The sequence below is a fragment of the Nestor notabilis genome, unplaced genomic scaffold, assembly GCF_000696875.1.
Source record: "Nestor notabilis isolate BGI_N333 unplaced genomic scaffold, ASM69687v1 scaffold5085, whole genome shotgun sequence".
In the NCBI taxonomy this organism is placed as follows: Eukaryota; Metazoa; Chordata; class Aves; order Psittaciformes; family Psittacidae; genus Nestor; species Nestor notabilis.
This window is the reverse complement of record NW_009927745.1, coordinates 25,548-44,613: the sequence shown is the minus strand read 5'-3', so window position 1 is coordinate 44,613 and position 19,066 is coordinate 25,548. Positions and strand designations below refer to the sequence as shown.

At 44.2% G+C, this 19,066-nt stretch overlaps 1 protein-coding gene across 1 annotated transcript in view; it reads right to left on the bottom strand.

The window, feature by feature from the left end:
- Positions 1–19,066, bottom strand: part of NFATC2 (nuclear factor of activated T-cells, cytoplasmic, calcineurin-dependent 2) — a gene marked incomplete at its 3' end in the record, with an annotated part of 56,158 nt that overhangs the window by 11,569 nt on the left and 25,523 nt on the right. The window contains exons 4-6 of the mRNA XM_010014181.1: positions 18,374–18,576; positions 16,166–16,338; positions 5,818–5,958 (exon numbers count right to left, since the gene is read on the bottom strand). Coding sequence (XP_010012483.1) covers positions 5,818–5,958; positions 16,166–16,338; positions 18,374–18,576 — 517 coding nt within the window. The remainder of the gene's footprint in view (positions 1–5,817; positions 5,959–16,165; positions 16,339–18,373; positions 18,577–19,066) is intronic.

The following is a 19,066-nucleotide window of genomic DNA, read 5'->3' as shown; positions in this document are numbered from 1 at the left end:
GCAGGAATACTGAAAAGAGCAAGCTTGAGAGCAAAATTTCTCCAGAGCCTGCTTGTTTGCTTCTAAAAGTGAAAGCAGTGTGTTTCAAAGACCTGAAATGATCTGTCTAGAGTTAAAATAAAGCACATCTGCAATTAGAGATGTACAGAAGTGCTGGAAATCAGAGAGACACTGTGAAGTAGTACAGCTATCATCAGACCAGTTATCAACATTATTGTTATTCTAGTGATAGGCAAGCCAGTGCAAAGAATATAAATTAATATAGTGGGATACCGCAGGTACATGTGGCCATGGGTGCTTCTGAGCACATGAGCCACTGTATCGAGCATAGCTGGATGTGTAATGACAGCCCATCTCCTACAGCAATTCCCAACAGACAGCAGCACATAAAAAGAAGCAGAGATTCCCCAGCCTCAAAGAGGATGGGCAAAGGTTGGACACCTGATGCACATCTCAAGCAGCGTGATACTGCTCCTGCTGTGCATGAAGGATGAATGCTACTGCCCAACCTGGACCAACAAACTCTGTAAATCGTATTTCAGATATGTTAGTAAAGCTGCCAGGTAGAATCATAGAATCATAGAACAGTTAGGGTTGGAAAGGACCTTAAGATCACCTAGTTGCAACCCCCCTGTCGCGAGCAGGAACACCACACACTAAACTATGTCACCCAAGGCTCTGTCCAACCTGGCCTTGAACACCAGAGGGGGTACAGGATGGAGCCATTAGAGGTACGAGATAGAACGAGAAGGAGGGAAGAAGAAAGACTTGTGCTTGTGGGTCTTCGTATCCTGGCACAGGCTTTGTGGTTCATTTCTAAGGTATGAAGGCAAGCGCCTCCATTTAGACACAGCATTTTGGGCACCGTGCAGATGAAAACCTCAACTCATTACCGACACACTGAACACAATGGTCCTGATCTTGCCCTGTACTGGGCTCTCCTGAAACCAGTAAACACTCAAGTATGTTCAAGCTCACCTGCTCTGGCTATTAGCACCCTAAGAAACCATTGTAATGAAAAGACCACTGAGGTGACAGGCATGCAGAAACTCAAGGGAAAAAGAAACTAGAAGTCCATTGGTTGAATCTAGAGCTGGTAAGATATATCTTTGTCAAATGGACTTGGAGTGTCCATTCTTTAGAGGCTTTGACAGCTGCACCAGTTCAAAGACCATAGAGAGCACCACCTCTCTCTTTACACTGCGTGGCTGAATTGAAAGATTTATGGTGGATCTACTCCAAAGATGTATGCTTTCTGTTTGGGTTGTTCCTCCACCACCCACATTGTCCTAGCGATGATTCATGATGTCCATGTGGCCACCATAAGAGTTTGGCAGGGGAAAGTACAGTCCATTTGCACTTTTCTCCCAGAGAAACACGAGACTCCTCTATCACTCACAGGACAGCAGCAGTAACCAGTACACAAATGGGAGTAAACACAATGCAGCCACCAACATCTGACTTGCAAATTATTACATGACAATTAAAACAAATAAAAGGGGGAATTCCAAACCTTTTCTTTTTTTAACTACATTATAAGATCTGGATCCCAACCAAACACTAACACCCTTGACCTTTAGCATATTCCAAATCCTTGAAAGGCGTAATACTACTTTTCAAACTCTTTCATCCAGATTAAAATTAAAAGAACACATGCACTTCAATATTTTCTATTTGTACAATCCAATCTAGTTGCTTCCCCTGACCTATTTTTATTTAGCTGGGTTTACTTATATGTATCTGAGTTCAGATCTTATAATTGCTTCAACCAAACTCCACTTTTTGTGCTGGACTGGCTGTACTGAATTCACGAGTTCTCCTGGTTTACAGCAGGTTCAGCAGGAAGAGTTAACCTTAAAAAGAACTCAAAACTATAACACTTGCATGTTGGTAAACTTTACCATTAAGAAAATGAACTCTATTTATGCATCAGCATTTCACATGCAAGTACTTTATCCCCTTGCTCACGCACTGAGCTCCAGCCCCTTCACTTTGCTTCCTGCTGCCATTTCCTGTCACAAGCCTAAAATGAGAGATTTCTTCAGACTTCTCATTGGCGAGCTCATTGCAATAATTTGTAGTACATGGAATACAAGACAGTTGTTTTCATAATGACATCCCAGGATAATTTGGGAAATATTAATTTTCCAGGTATTTCTAGGGAAAAATATACATACCTATAGTGTTGTGTAACAGAGAAATAAAAACTATCCATTATTATTCATAGAAGCATGTTGTATTTTGGTCACATATGAACAGTTCTACATTTCTCTGTGTTGCTAGTAGTGAGTGAAGAATTGCCTACAAGATCCACAGGAAACTGAAATAGGTTTTGAGTGTCTGCCTGAGGGATAAAATTTAATTTACAATTGTGAGGCCCAACAGCAGTTTCCTCAGTTTTGCTGACTGATGCCACCTCAGCACCCGCTTCATTGCAGACACTGATCCAGACCCCAGATTCAAGGTGCACCCAGATTTTGGAGTCTGTGAAACAATTAACAGGGGAGTATCTCACTACACAAAGACACCTGCACAAAGGTTTTCTGGGGAAAAAGAGTCTTGCTTCTCCCACTTTAAACACTTAACAAACAAGCCAAGTCAAGGAGCTCTATGGAGTACAGCACACCAAAACTATTAGGTGGTTATCAAGTTCTCACCCTTGTTGTTACTAGTAGAGCTAAAACTGGTGGCAGAAGTGGGAAATCAGGTACCAGCTGCTAGCACAGAAAAAGCTTGTGAGCTGTTAAAATGAAACTCAAAGAAAACCATGTGAGCTTGGTGCATCTTCCTGCCTTCGCAGAGGTGCGATTGTTTCACAGGCTGCCCGGGGCAGTGTCACGCTCTGGAAGAGGGTGTAACAATGACAGGGTCACACTAGCGACACGCTTTCCACCCACCGGGATGTTTATTGTGGCTCACTTCACTTCTGAGCAGCGTATCAGCGCTTTTTGCAAGGTGCTGTGCAGCCTGGATCTGCAGCGAGCGAGCTCCCCGAGGCAAGCGCAGGATCCATCTCCTCCTTCCACCCAGTGACATTTCTAATTGTTAAATTGGGCTGATGAAACAGGCCCTTTTATTCCATGTTCATGCAGCCTAATGCAATGACAACTAAGCATGGCCTTGGCAGTGATAATTAAAATGGTCTGCAATGTACAGTGAGGGAAGCTGAACGTCACAGGTGCATAAGACCTTAATTTTCAAGCAAGCCTGGGACTCTCATTAACCTCTGACAACCCAAACACAAAGGCTTATTTCTCAATCTACTGCAGAGAGAGTCTGATCAGCCCCTGTACGATTTGTATATCCAGCTTAGCTTCTTAACCTTCCTCACCTTAAGGTATACCTATTAAAGAAAGCAATCTTCACTTAAAAGCCCCTCAGAGTGTAAGAGGTACTGCTGCAGCATAAACCGGTGCATGTATATACAGAGAACTAGCTTGCCTTCAGCAGAGTCCCCAGATAACCCACTGCAAACTACACAGATTCTGATTCAGAGCAAAGATTTGACTCTGGGCCTCCCATGCTGTAAATTCCCTCTCTGCCAGTCATTTATTCAAAGTCCACTAGACTGAGACTGCCTGCAGAGTCTGAAGGGTGGTGGGGAAGCAGGATATGGAACACCAGCATGCAAATCCCTGCTCCAGACTGGACACTGCCGCTGGGATAAGTCATGGCTCTCCACTACTAGGAGGTAAAAAAAACAACAAAAATGCAGTTTCCCCAGCAGTGAAGAAAAGCTTTAGATTTAGTGTGGAAAATATTGTTGTTCTTTTTACTTTCTAACATCTATTGCAGCCAGAGCCTTCTCTGCTCTTATATGGAAATAGGGGCAGGGCGTTTTGGATGTTTCCTCGAAATAGCATTAAAAGCTACCTCCTTTTAGTGTATCATCTCCTTTAGTTACTGCAAAACATTCTTGGGACAGGTACTGTCACGGGCTGCCAAGCATGTTCCCATGCACCTTCATGATTCGCTGACATTGACGGAACAGTGGCAGCACAGCGGGAAGGAATTAATACACAGGCTTAAAAGGAAATACAGGGTGCCAAGAAAACTGCTCTGACTGCACAGGCTCATCTGAACCTCCACAGTTCAGAGGCCCAGAGCCTTTCATTCTTGCTGTAAAATAGCACGGCTTGCTGATGGTGTGGGAAGAAATAGGCACCCACACACAACATGCTTCCCTCTGCCCCATGTCACCAGCTGATGCCCTCATATGTTAATTTTGGGATCAAATCTTGCTTCTTGCCAAAGGCATTACCCCATAAATCATGAAGATGCTTTTCACTTTGGCAATGCAATTTCTTAAATCCCTTGCAAGTCACAAGATACATCACTGAAGCTGCCTCTACCTCAGTTTACCCACAGAAAATGTAGGAGCAACATGTTTTCTTAACAGCACAAAGGGAACACGATGTTTACATAAAACAGGCTGATGCCTTTTGTACTGCAGAGCCCTTTGTCTTGCTGAAATCAACGGGAGTAAGGGATGGCAAAGCCCAGCACTTCATAATTGCAAAGTGCTTTTTGGATCCCTGGACATTGTTATTATCTGTGCAGAGCACAGTATTTAGAATACAAAAACTCAAGCTTAGTGAAGGGTAAGTTGAACAAGTCCAGACCATTTCCAAAGAAACAAATGTCCTCAAGCAGAAGCCTTAGGAAATCCAATAAAATACACATACTGCTTAGTGAGTCGAGATGAAATGCCTGCATGCATATGATATTAGAAACAATTCTGCTCTGAAAAAACAAGTAACTTCAGCAGAATGGATTTGTTTGTTCCTCCTGTAAACAAGAAAATGTGGATTTCTGCTGCCCACCTTAACCATTAGGTCATGCTAAGTATTTTTTCTGGGGTCAGATACTCCGAGTTAGAAATCAAGTAATGTTTATTATAACATGCCATTATGAAAACATGACACAGAGAGCTCAGGAAAGACAGAAAAGGTGGTCCTAAGCAACTAAATAACTCCCGGTAACCATTCTTTATTCCTATTATTTATTTACATTCACCCAACACCCGTCAGGGCTTGGAACCATCATGTACTGGCTTTCTGCAAACAAGCAAATAGGTAGACTTATATGAAAGGAAAAAGAGAGACTCTACAGTCTGCCACTCATTTCACCTTTGTGATTACTCAAAAGCTTGCAAGGTTACCTGAAAACTTTGGCAAAACACGTTTTAAAAGCAGCAGCTCTACTGGGGAAAAAGTAGCATTGGGCTGTAACAGGAGCCCTTTGGCCTTTCTCTTTGAATCGAATTTGATTTGGTTTGCTAGAGTCTGAGCCTGTATAAAAATATCTGACAAAAACATGGAAGGTGAAGTGATGTATTCTTGTATCTCAGTGTGTGTAGAAAAATAATTTCATTTTGATATAAAAATACACATTATGTACATTCTTTACCACAGACAACTAAATGGAAGAAAACACAATCTTTGCCTGTAGTTCACATCAATAAAAAAAATATTAAGTTCAGCTATGATTTCTGCAGTAGCATTCACTAAACATGAGAGTGAACATAGAGGCAATATGAGGAACATGCAATGGGCATCTCATTTCTTTGATAACATACCTACTCCTGCTGATTCCCAGTGTCTGTATTCTTGTGAAACAGTAACACACGTATTTGCCCCCACATCTAATTTTACTCACATGGTTAGATCAAGTGATTTGATTTTACTTACATGAACCTGAATGGGATTACTCACTCAAGCAGAGTTATTAATGAGCACAAATCTTAGGATGAGACATAATAGCACTACAGATTTGCCTTATCCTTTTAGAAAAAGTTAGGAAAAAGCCCTGCCTTACCTGATGTTTTTTCTGTGAACACCACCTTGGACTCTGCTGTAAAATTCTGTCCAGTCAGGATCATCTGTTGTCCTCCATAAACAAGGCAGCTATCAATATCTTGTCTTTCAACCATTGGAAGTTCATGAGCAGACCTTTGGGCTGTGGACAAATTGCAGATATGAATGAAACCAACTCTGTTTTACCAGGACTTTCCAAATCTTCCCAGAACTATCCACAGATCAATCTTGTCATCGTTACCATCCACTGACTGCCAAAGTAGCTTCTCCAGGGTGCTAAATTTAGGTTTGAGAGGGAAAAATAAACTTACTCAAGGCATTTTATTTGGAAACATTCAGGAGCTGGCTGCAGAGTTTCAGCTGTGCTGGCCTTACTCCTTGTCCTTGAGAAAGGACAGCTTGGATGAATGAGCTGGAACTTGCCCATGTCTGTTTCCAAGTAAATAGCCAAATTTTCAAGTGCAGGCACACTACAGCCCTGGAGCCCAAAAATTCCACCTGCAGAGAGGATTCCACTGAATAACACTGAATTCCTTCAGAAAAAAAATAAAAATAAACCTTTTCTACAAAAGTTTGCCTCCTACAGAGCAGGGACTACCCTCAGCCTGGAACAGTACATTTGCCAACAAAAGGACTGTCTCCATGTACAGGGACCAAGCCTTGTGCACACAACAAGAGGGGCAATCAAAAGCTGTGTTTGCGAGCAGCAGGGGTCACATCAGGACTGCTGCAGCCAGGGCTTTTTCAAGCCTGTTTTGCAGAGGCCTGAACATGTGGGGAACAGGGCCTATGCTGTAGACTGAGTTTGATTATAAAAGGCAAGGAAAGAAAAGGTAGGGTGGAATCTAGATAGGCATGTATGTGATCAAGGCTTTCTAAGGTCTTTACTGTTCTTGGCCACAAACTTGAAGTGTGACTTCAGCAAGTTATTCTCTATTTCCCCAGCCAGAAAACCAAGATAGCACCATCTTCTCTTTCCATTAAAACAGCCATTTGCATGGTCAGAAAAGCTTCAGAGAGTCCAGGTCACCATCCCTGCAAGCCCATTTCCAACCATTTGCTAAGAAGCAGCAGGAGAAGAAGAAAGTGAAGATGCAAGAATTGCTCCCTGCAACACAAACAGCTGGAAAATATCACGAGCTTCCCTGTGACGAGACCAGGTGGGCAGCAGTTTGGGTCTAGTGAACTGTGAGTTCATGACCTGCACTCAAACTCCTCCAGATTCATCCACCCCAACTGGAAAAGCCTCTTGAGGATGCTGCTCATCTATTTAACAGATGCCTTGGCTGCATTTTAACTTTCTCTGACAAAGAGCCTGCTCCCAAGAGAGGCCCTGAGCACTTGTGTCTTCCCTTCACTGAACACCATTGGCTGCTGAGCCAAAAAGAGTGAAATGTTATCCTATATGTTAGCCGTCCACTCGCACACAGGCAAAGCTGTGCTTTCTGTGACCTGGGCCCAGCACTATTTTACTGCTGTGCAAACTCCAGAAGGCCAAAAATCCAACAGCTCTTGGCCACAGTGAGAGCTGTACAAATTCTCTCACCATATGAAGAAAATGCTAGGGTATTTGGTGGGAAAACACAAGCATTAAACCTGTCAGGCAAGTGTCTGCAGAAGTGGGGAGCAACTCCCAGCGAGGACAAGCTCAGCTGAACTCTTTCTGCCAGTCATGACACAGAATTTTTGCTCCTGTTAAAAATATGGACAATTTAATATTTGTAACTTTCTTATGACATTTGAGAGGCAGTTTTAAAAATCTATTTAAGACAACCTTATGACTCATTGTTGCCTTCAAATATATAACAGCAGCTAGGCTAAAATACTGCCAATTAAGAATATATATTCAGATTATTTCACAGAAGCTGCTAATTTCTTTCACATGGACTATGATTAATTCCTTTCCCTAAGTACTCAAATTTTTGATGAGTTCATAATTGGATTTATCACAAAGAGAGATTTGTAACCTCAAAGGTTTAAGAGTAAATAGCAATAATCAAAAACATGTCTACAATAGTCAAGAGAAAATGTATTTAAGCTTTGCCCTGGACACTGTTTACTCCTACTTGGTCCCCAGGTTTCACTTCCAAAGCATCCCAAATCATCAAAATTCCAGATTAATTTATGTCTTCTTCAGATTTCAGTGTCTTAATAGAGAGCTTTGTACCGACATCCCACAGATCAGTGGTTCTCAAGGCTTCTTCAGGATGAGGAAGGACAAATTTTAGCCTGGAAATAACCGTCTGACTCATCTTAATTACTTTTGGACCTCAGCAAGTTGGAAATGACTGCTGAAGACCAAGCCTCTGTCCAACTTCCATAGAGCACAGTGTTTGTGTACGCTGCGACCTACCAGGGAGCCGGGAGGACAGCCGGTTCACCAGGAACGTGCATCCCGGCTCTTAGGAAATGCCAAACACCCTTCTGTCCCCCTCAGCCAAGCTGGGGCAGCCTCAGCAGCGCTGCCTGGAAGCCTGAGATGGGCAGAGGTGTTCTGCAGGTTCCCCAGCATGGCCCCGTGCTGACACAGCCCCATGGCCAGCAGCATGACCAGGCGAAGGGCATCTCCAAAACCGCTTCTGCCCTGACACAAGTTTGGTCGTGATTTGTAGGTGTCAAAACCCCGGGTGTGCTTAAGATGTGCTGCAGAATAATATCATTTGGAAGTGTTTCAGTTGAGTTTCTCAATGCAGACAACATGCTAAAGGGAAAAGTGGGGGAACACAGGTACCTACTGAGCGCCAGGTTTCCTCTGCCCCATTTTACCTGCAACCTTTTCCTCTCACTGGGCAGTTTGCAAACCCTTTGCTAAAAAAAAAAAAAAAAAGCCTCCACTTTTCATTTTCCAGTATCTTTTTTTTTTACCCAGGCCTATAAGAAGGTTTCACCCCATTCCCACCAGTAAGGAGGCTCAAGGTTCAGCATGGAGCTGCCTCAATAGGATTACTTTTTTTTCCCTCTGCAAGAAATATTAATTGCCAATAAATCCCCTTCCTCTAAGGCTCATGATGGGTGGACTGCACGCAATAATTTCACACTATTCCCTCTCTTCCCCCAGGGGTTGGCACTTCATAAAGTGACCTACAGCTACTGGAGTTTATGAGCATTGAATAAACAAAACACTGTTGATTTAACCAGTTGGGGTGTTTACTTTCAATGGCAACAGTTACTGACATAAGGCAGCAAAGCAAATGCTATCGAAATACTCACACTTGGCCTGGAGCAGTGTGTCAACCTATTAACAGGGGACATTATTTTTCTATTTTATTTGACTGTCTGCAAATCAAGATGTCATGGATGCATGGTGCCAAGAAATACAATGCATGCAGCGACACAAGAGAAGAAAGGGAGCTGCTGTCTCAGAGCACTGCCCACCTCCAGCGACCCTCAGCCTGGGATAGAAGCAGCCCCTTGCCCTGCCTCCCCTGCCCGTATCACCCAGCCACTGCCCGCAGCCCACCCAGGCTCATCTTAACTCAAAGGTTAAGCCTTTGTCCCCTTGCCCTATGCCAGCAAGTGGGGGAAAGTTAAGATGGCTTAAACCTCTGGGTCAGCAGACTGAATGCTTCACATAGGACACACAAGCCTGTAAGGATGACTGTAAGGGAGTGTGCCACAGCAGGATGATGTTTCTTGCTTCCCCACCTGCCTGCAGCATACGTTAACTGTTCCTTTTTCAGAAGAGAGGCTATTTGGCTTTCAGGGAAAAAAAGGATATCTTGAGACAGCTGATTACCTGGATAAATCTGTTGCGGCTCCACATCTCCCCCAGGACAGTGTTGCCCATTGCTGCTAGCAGGTTCCAAGTGACAACCTCAGTTGTATTCCCTAACGTGCTCCTTAGGCAATCCCACCTGCACCCAAGAGCCCCTTTCCCTCCACGCTGCCCAGCTCTCCCCGTCAGCACTCCTCCTGCACGCATCTCCTGGGATGAGCAGTTCTAGCCCTGCCTGAGCAGTGTGTTTCCTTCTACCGGCTTGGAGGACTTCCAGGCACTGCCTTGTCTTGCCCAAAAGCTGACTCGTTTTATGAGGAGTCTTAACTGAAGCTAAATGTCTCTTAACAGCCTCCAGAGAGGAACCGGCTGGGCAGTCTCTCTCCCCACATGTGCAATAAGGACGATGGATCAGGTAATGCAGGCAAACAAAAAACACTAATGTGATCTTCCTCTCAGGAGGAACAGGCTTGTGAACTCTGCACCATCTGACCAACACTTCCAGGGCGGAAATACAGCTTCTGTATATCAGTGCACTATCTCAGTGCCACCTTCTGCAGAGTGGCTGAAAGCCTCCATGCAAACCTCTGTGTAAACAGAGACCAAAGAATAGCTGCTAGAGTGAAATCTGCTCCACAGTCTTTCTGGCAGCTGCAAAACTGGATCCTGAGCTTAGGTTTACCTGTTATCCCCATAGCTGACCAGAGCTCAGGAGGCAACTTACCCTGGGCAATCACAAGGAGCAGGACTGAGCATCACGTCTCATTACCTCTAATGTCATCACAAGCCAAGTAAACCAAAAAACGTGTCTACTTAGAAGAGGTGTGATTGCTGGGGAGCCAGTATCCCAGGCCACATGTCCAGGTCCCTCTTTGGACACCCCTGCCTGGGGAAGCCCCAGCTCACCCCAGCTTGCTCGAAGCCTTCAAGTTGTGACTCACTACTCCTGACTTGTCTTTCCAAACCCCCAAAGGCTCTTGGCTCCAGCCACTGATTACTGTTGGATCTGAGAAGAACAGATAGAGCTGCATGTTTGCTGCTAAAAAAAAAAAAAAGCCCCTGAACCATAGAAACAACAGTAGAGGTGTAATTTGTAGTGGGATTAATTCTTCCACCTCAGTGCAAACCTTAATCAGCCAAAGTAAATATTTCATTCCTCCTGTCACACTGTGTTTAATTACCACAACCTGCATGCCTGTGGTAGGATTGATAGAAGCAGAGCTCCTGTGCCCAATGCTTGTCCAATGTATTAATGTCCTGAGAGACTTTGATCCCATCCATCACATGCAGAAGCACCCTGAGCTCTCTGATGGGAGGAGAGGCAAAGGCTGGGGAGCTGCAGTATGGGAGCCAGGGAAGGACCAAGGACAGGAGACATCTCCAGCAGGCAGATAGACATCAGTAATGCACCCTGGAGGGCAGCAGTCTTCTAATCAGAGGGATGGGATGATTTACCTCCTGGTAGGAGTATGTGGCAGTAGAATGCTTAGCTGAGAATCAAGTAAATAAAGCAAATTTCCATCCCTCGTGATTAGATGGGGAACCTTGAAAATCTAAATGCTATGAAAAGAAGAACCCAGTATGAACGACAACAGTTTCCAATTTGTTGCCAGCAAGACTTAATCAGCAGTTTGTGTAGAGCCATCCAAGAAAAAAAAAGCACCAAAAATAGAGGGCTTTTCTCCACCTCTTTCTCTGCACATAATTTACAATGTCCTTGTAAAGGAGGAGTGACAAGCACTGATGGCAGCAGTGTCAGATAAGTATGATACTTTCTATGAACTGCAGCCAGCTCACCAAACCAGCGTGTGATTAATGACAGGAAAACCATGGCCTTGGTTCACTTCTCTGTCAATCATCTCTGTGGGTACGTACGGCATTTCCCTTTAATCCCTTGCGGAGGAGATCTGATGATCTTAAATTATGCTCAGAAATTCATGCTCTGCGTAATACACTGGGGTGCTTGCTTTTACCAACTGCGGTGCTGCAAAGACAAGAAGTAAACAGGAGCTCATCCTCGTAGCGAGGCTTGCAGCCTGCAAAAAGGGCAGGCATTTTCCTTCTGTCTGACTCAGACCTTCCAGACTGAAATATTTTGGGTGCACATTAAAAGTGGCAAATGTTGTCAGAATTAGCTTTCAAATTCTGTGCTGTATGAGAGAGAACATTTTCACTTTAGGAAAAGCACCGGGTTTTGTGTCAGCTGTATTTACGGCACTGTGTGACTGCCTGGCAGTTGAAATGAAAGGGGCAAAAGAAATTCCTTTAATTCAGCTGGAAACCATGCTACTCACATAATAATCATGGTTATGGTTAAACTTGCAAATGGGCATCTTGCAAATGCACAGATCATTCGTTTCTATTTTTTTATTTCAACAAACTAGGGCTCCTTTTTGCCTGCCATTGTATTCCAACCAGCACAACTCCCAGCCGAGGAAAAGCACTCACTGGTTTGCCAAGACAGCATTCTTTTACATGACTAGCTCTTTCCTCTGTAGTTATTAATGTGTCACATATCATAGGCTCAGATTGTCTATTATTATGGGAAAATCTACTAGAAGGAGAGAAAAATAAAGGAAACTTCCAGGGAAATAAGACATTTGACCCAATTTAGTGGAACAAAATATGGTCAATAATAGAAACTATTTAAATTCCTCAGATGGACACACAGTTCTTTAGCAATGAAGTTTGTTTGTTTTGTTTTTTAACCACCTTGGAATATCTATTATAAGAACAAGATTTTAAACTCCTTCTGTCATGCCAAGTGCAGCTGTTTGCATTTTAAGGGATTCATGAGCACAGCTTACTATCAGCAAACATAGCTTACACAAAACAAGGGAAGGGATAACCAGGATCCATTAGAACAAAACCCATGACACAGTGTGGATGATACTCCTAAGCATTACACCCACATCTCACAGACACATAAACCAGTTTTCGGTTGCTGACAGCATGAAGTAAACCAAGCTACCTTCCTGGTGCTTATATGGCTACTCTGAACTCCCTTCAATACTGCTCCTCCTCTGCTCCATGGGTGCTTCAGCTGAGGAATAGAAACACAACTCCAGAGATCAGTCACTCACTGAGAAATGAGTTTCAGCTCATAGTGAAAGGCAAATCAGAACAAATTAATAGTTACAAAAATGTCCTTAGTGATTTGAAAGTAACGATCAGGTCTGCAAACAGCAAGCCCCTCCTTGGGCGATTTGCCAAGTGGATCATTGTTGTTAGGGCTGTCTTTGAACACATGCGATTTCAACACCTTCTGTGATAGCAGCTCTGTGATAGCCCTGCCTGGCCCAGCAACAGCTCATCTACACAAACTGGCTTATGTTTAAAGCCCAGCCCTGCACAACTGCACTGCAACTAACAGCACTGAGGTGTGCAGAGGACCTGAGCCAAGCAACACGCTGCTGCACGGACCCATGGACTGTGGATCCCAGGGACATCGCACAATGCCTGTGGGGCTTGCTGACATTTCAGTGCGGAGCAACACCCAGAAGGGATTCTTCTCACCTTTACAGCACCACACCTACAAGATCCTGGCTTTTTATCCCTAACTAACAGATTGCCTGTCACAATTATCAGAAGGCTTTCAAACGCCTCTGCCTCCTCAGTGGCTTCAGAACGAATCAACAGGCAATAGGAGAAAAAAAAGCTGCAAGCTGCTGAATGTGCAGGCTTGTCTGGATATGAGGTCCATTTTAAGGCATAACCGATCATTTAACAACATATCACCTCCTTGGTCCTCCCACACAGCTGCCTGGGGAGGAACTGGCTCCGGATGATGCTTTGAACCTGTGAAATCCCCTCCTAAAACCTGTCAAGTGCTGAATGTGACACAGATGAGGTGGAACCAAATCACCCAGTGAAAAGCAGATACTTCACAGTTCTTGCTTCATTGCAGCTAATGATCTGCTGACACCAGTGGGAGTTTTTAGCCGGGATCAGCTTCTGCTGAGGAGAGCACTCAGATATTCTGTTGGTAGCAACAGTGCTCTCAGGGGAGCCCCACTGGTAGGGAAATGGCCCGTTATCTTAAATCTGCTACTTACTAGGGCTTTCCCAGTAGGATATTATTAACAGCTACCAGACAGAAGAGATCTTATGGGAGAGTCCCTGAGGATAAGGCATTCCCAGGTGGTCAAAAGGAAAAGCAAACAAAGGCAAAAAAGGAAAATCCCAGCAGCACACAAAGGTGGGAAGTGGGACACAACGAGAAATTCCCAGTGTGCCCCTTCTTGGCAGAGCACCTGAGCTTACCTGAGACTGAGCTCTGCAACATGTGCAGATTGTCTGGAAGAAAGTGAGATTATCATCTCTAGGGTGACTTAGCCTGCATCACTAATGCTGGCTGAACCAACTGATGTTTTTAACCAACTTCCCAGAACTGGGCTGAGATCAGGAAGTGGTAGTGAAATGAAAAAACATGGCTAAATACGCAACATACATACTAAATGGAAGAGGCTTATTAGTCCAGATCATTTTATGCTCTGCTTCCATGAGTTCAGAAATGCACAGTCCTTAACTTTTCTCTCCAAATTGCCACTATATTCAGTACTACACAAATAAAACTTCTTCACTTTTTTTTCCTTGAGGAACAAATACAGCTTTGCTGTCCTCTGTGCAATCAACATTTTCATATTTTAATTACAAAAAGCATAAACCCAAGCCACTCCACTCTTGGCTTTTTTATGCCCCTGAGACTCATCACAGTAAATGTATCTCAGCATAAATGCCTGGACATCTTAACCAAGCCACTGCAAATAGCAGTCACTGCACAGCAAATGAGGTGTGCACATACAGTTCAGAAAAATGTGATCTTATTCTGTAAATCATGACCACATTTCTGCTTGAACACTCTTTGGTGATGGGCACAAATAGCAAGTGTAGCTGTGGAAGGGTCTTAGAAATACCTGGCTAGCTCATGCTTGCTTTTCCTGTAGGAGAATCTGAATAACTGGGGTGTGATCTGCTGGGCTCCCGACATGAGCCAGGGACCATCCACCCTCTGCTCTGTGCTTGTGCTGTTCTCCTGTATGTGGGAGTTACACCTGGAGTTTCCCCACACAAGTAGCTCTCAATTTCAGATAGGAATGGGCTGTTTCTTTTCAGAAAAGAAACTGAGGGAGAAGCCAGGTGATCCTTTGCCACAATTGCCTTCCCATCCACAGAAGCTGCAGTTTACTGAATGTTTCCTTTGGCAAATGGCTCTTTGTTTCAGCAGGGACACATTTGGGGTGGAGGCCACTATTGTTTAAGCCATCTGGTCCCATAGAGGATCAGATCAGTTTCCTATGGAGAAAACTGGTGGCTACTCCCACTTCTTTCCCCTCTTTACTGAGCTGCTAAAATGGTCTGATAGTATCTTCTCATAAACATTGCCAAAAGATCATACATATCCATCATCCTCTCCTTAGTCTTGTGCTGCTTATTCATTTATATGGATTTTTAAAAAGCTACCATCAGTAATTCACTAGCCACAATTTCTCTTGATTTCTCATCCAAAATTGGTTCCTCTCTTATTCTAAGCAGTTATTATTTAAGTAAAGCCTGCATCTCAATAAATAGAACTCACACATGAGGAACTCTTCAATGACTTTCTTCACATGACTTACAGCAAGATAGGTTCTGCTAAAGGGGTGAGTCATATAGCAAAGGGAGAGGAAAACTGTTCATTGTGTATTTGTGAAATCCCCAAACCACTGAAAAGGTACCATTTACCAACAAAAAGCACCACAGGATGCACATGAACCAGCAAAGCGGGTGAAGCCCTTCCAGAAATGACTGCAACATGGGGGGCACCTCATCAGAGGCCTGTTTCTCAGGATCCTGTATATTAAAATGAGTGGGAGGTGCAGGTTTCTCAGCTTACACACTGCTAGGATTTGCCCCTCAGAGATCAAACCTGCAGGTTATCTTCTATCCCTCAGGGGAATACCAGAACAACCCGGGCTTTCCCTGCTTCTGCTGCAGCCTCCTGAGGTGCACACCCCTTAGCACTGACATCTAGAAAAAACAATAACCAGGATGCGCTTGAGCCTCTACATCAAACCTGTTTCTCCATTTCAGATGCATCCCTGCCACAGCTCAGATCAAAGGTCACTCCTCTGGCAGGCAGGACTGGCCACAGTGCCGGGATCTGGCCCAGGTTTGAATTCAAAATCCCCAACCACCTGCCAGCTTGTGCTGGTTGTGCCTCCACTCAAAAATGAAACCCCTTCCAGGAAGGCAGGCGGCTTGCATACTCATACACAAACAACGGGAATGCATATATGCCCCTATATGCACACTCACACTGGCTCCCTGCTCCCAGAAAAGACCCACTAGCCAGAAGGAGCCAGCAACAACACAAACTGCAAAGCCCCAAAGTCTCCTGTTGTCCTCACAGGCTCGAAGCACCATGAAGAGCCAACTGCTGCCAAAGCTTGTTTCAGGAAAGGGAGTGCATATAGGTAAGAGCTGCAGGTCACACAAATGGCACAGACTCAGTGTGCAGAAAGAGCAGAATGCCTTGCGTTTGCCTATCTGAGCACACTGGGTTTTATTCCCCTCAGTGCCAGCCTGGAGCAGAGGGACAAGACATTCATTTTTACAAGATACAGAAAAGGATCAAATCTCAGGGGATACTTACAGCATTCGATGGGGTTTGATGCTGCTTGCAGAGAGATGATCCTGCCATTGGACTCGGGGATGTGCACACGGAAGACAAGCCGGACGCGGGTGTTCTTCCTGCCAATGTCTGTCTCTCCCTTGCGCAGCTCGATGTCTGCGTTCCTCAGCTTCAAAATCCCTGCGCAGTCAATGCTGCCAAACACACATGCTGTTTAGCTTAACATTACTGCTCTCAAACAGCTTGGAAATAGGTGACAGTCAAGAGGAGTCAGCTGTTTTGCTTTGATTCCTGGGTTAAGAGTAGCTCCAAATACTGCTCTGCTTATGATGTAGATGCTGCCATTTCAGCAATTCCAGGGGAGGAAATCCCAGACACACAGTGAGTGAGGGGTGCTGCTGGACCCCTCGCCAAAGGATCTGAGTCCGGTGGCTCAGTGTGCATTTCCCATCTTAGGGCTAGGGGTGGCCTTTACCCTGGTGACAGCAGAAGCCACTCTCCAAACATTAAACCCCCAAGTCTGTCTTGTTTCCCTCCTGTGCTAAGCAGCAGGGTGCACATGGCAGAGCTCACCCCAGCATACTGGGACACTGCTGAGTGAACCACAACCAGAAGAGCACACTGGGGCAGGCAATAAGCTGCAGCCCTCTGTGAGCTAGACAGCATTAAAGTCGCTAACACCAGCTTTCCAAACAGCTCAGTGTCTGGAGATTGCACGGCAGCTATTGCCTGTACCTGGGCAAATTAGTTCAGCTCTGTGTGGAATCACAGCAGTTGAACCAGTTAATTGCACGTACCACCCAGGCACGTCTTCCCACAGTTTGTAATGCAAGCATTGAATTCAACTCCAGAACAGCAACCAAACTGCTCTCTCCTTCTATGGGACAAAGTAGGTGTCACCACTAGAGCTGGGCTCTCCAGCCATGGCCCATGTCATCCTCCAGCGCTGAGGGGTGTTGTTCCCAGCAAAAGCTATAGCCTGGCAAGGGAGAAAATGGTTCTCTGCTCCCATCCACTGAGTCCCTGCACAAAGGGAGAGTGTAGGCAGCAGAAGGGATCTGAGCAGCAATAAGGGGATCAGGATTGCTTAAACCAGCATTGCAACTTAAAGTTGGTGTAAGCTCAGGTTATCTTCTTATGAGTCCCATGTAACCTAGCAAACATACTTACCTATATTAAGAGAATGTGCCAATAAATATTTAGAGAATCCAAACTCTTCAGCTCAGCAACACTCCTCGGAGGGTGCAGTAAGCACTGTTATTAAACAGGCACTGAAACCCCATTTTGATATCAATTCTAAAGACACACCATTTTTCTTCTTTTGATATGAATTGAAATCACATTTTGGGAGGCATAAACCCCAAGCTGCCTCCTACACCCACGCTGTTCCTCACCATTGCATGTGTGCAGGGCTTTATTACTCCAGGGTTACTTGTTAGGAATGAGGTATATTTTCTGACCAAAAGAAAAAAAAAGGTTATATATAAAGAAAGAATGTGGATTTTGTGATATAACAGAGGGCTTAAAAATATAGCTGCTCTGCCAATTTTGTCAGTATTCTCTGAAGGATGGAGATACTGCTCTTCCCTCTGCAAAGCAATCACTCTCTTGCTGCCTGGCACACATTCAAGCCTGAAGTTTCAGACTGGTGCCCGCCTCATCCCTCTGCCTCCATAAAACTGGAAGGAGTAATACAGAAAAGATGTGCCTGTACTTGCTTTTCTGTTAACCTATTACAACAAGAGAGTGCAATTTCATGGCCAAAGCACTTGGCTGAGTTCAGAAGAGATGTTTTCTATTCCTCTAAATGTAAAATGAATCGTGCACCTTTCCTCCATTGCCTACTGCTTCTTGCTACTCATTGCGTCCCTGCAGCAAAAGGACTTGAGAGTTGACTCTTGTTTTCCTTCGTGCCCTATAAACCCATTCTGACTTTGAAGATGACGTGATTAAAACACAGTCACTCAGTCAATTGGTGTTAAGAGCAAAAATACGTGTATTGTCAGCTGATGACTGGTAACTCTTTAAGCAGCTTTAACCCAGGTGCTTGTAACTGCTGCTTGGGTGCTTTTAAAAAGGGTCTTACACTCGTCTATCATCCCAGTGCTTTGGAAAGGGGAGTCCCTCCAACGCAGGCATTATTATTTATTTAAGTGACTCTTTTCCAAGAAGAAGGAACTTCACATGCCAATTTAATCCCCCTCAACTTTGCTAATAAAAAGTGCTTACGTTGCTTTCATGTTGTTTTTGGGTTCCAATGGGATCTCTAAAACTTTGGTGTTGCCAATGATTTTTTCATAGCTGGTGGTGGTGACGGTTTTCCCCGTTATGCGATGGACTTGGTAGAAAGCGTGAGGTTTAAGTATCCGTTCATCTGCTGTCCCAATAAAGATCTGAAGGCCCAAGGGTTTGTTCTCCATGTAACCGTGAAGCTGGCAAGACATTAAAAAAAATATCTGTTATCACACACAGGGCTTGCAATGCCTTCATGTCAGGAAACCAAATTATCTACAGACATATAGACAGATATGGAGATAAACATAAAGATATCTGTAGTACAGACTCTCCTGCTCTCAGAGACAGACATCCTGTAAGAGTATTTGTTGGAGTCCAGTATACACAGGGAAGGGAGATAATGGAAAACATGCAATCAATGGTTCTTATACTAAATATCAAGAAGAAAAAGAAAAGAATACACCAAGAAGAAAAAATTCCATACAAGCTCTTGATTACCAGAAATCTGTTGGTTGTCTCCAAAACAGATCAATAAATCACCTCATAAGATACATTTTTGAGTATGATTGTGTAATTTGCAATGACTGATTCCTAAATGAGGTTCAAAAGATTTTTCTCTGCAGGATGGACAAAACTGCAAAGCTGTGTTGACTCCCTGCACCTGCAGCCTTGGGCAGCAATTCCTGC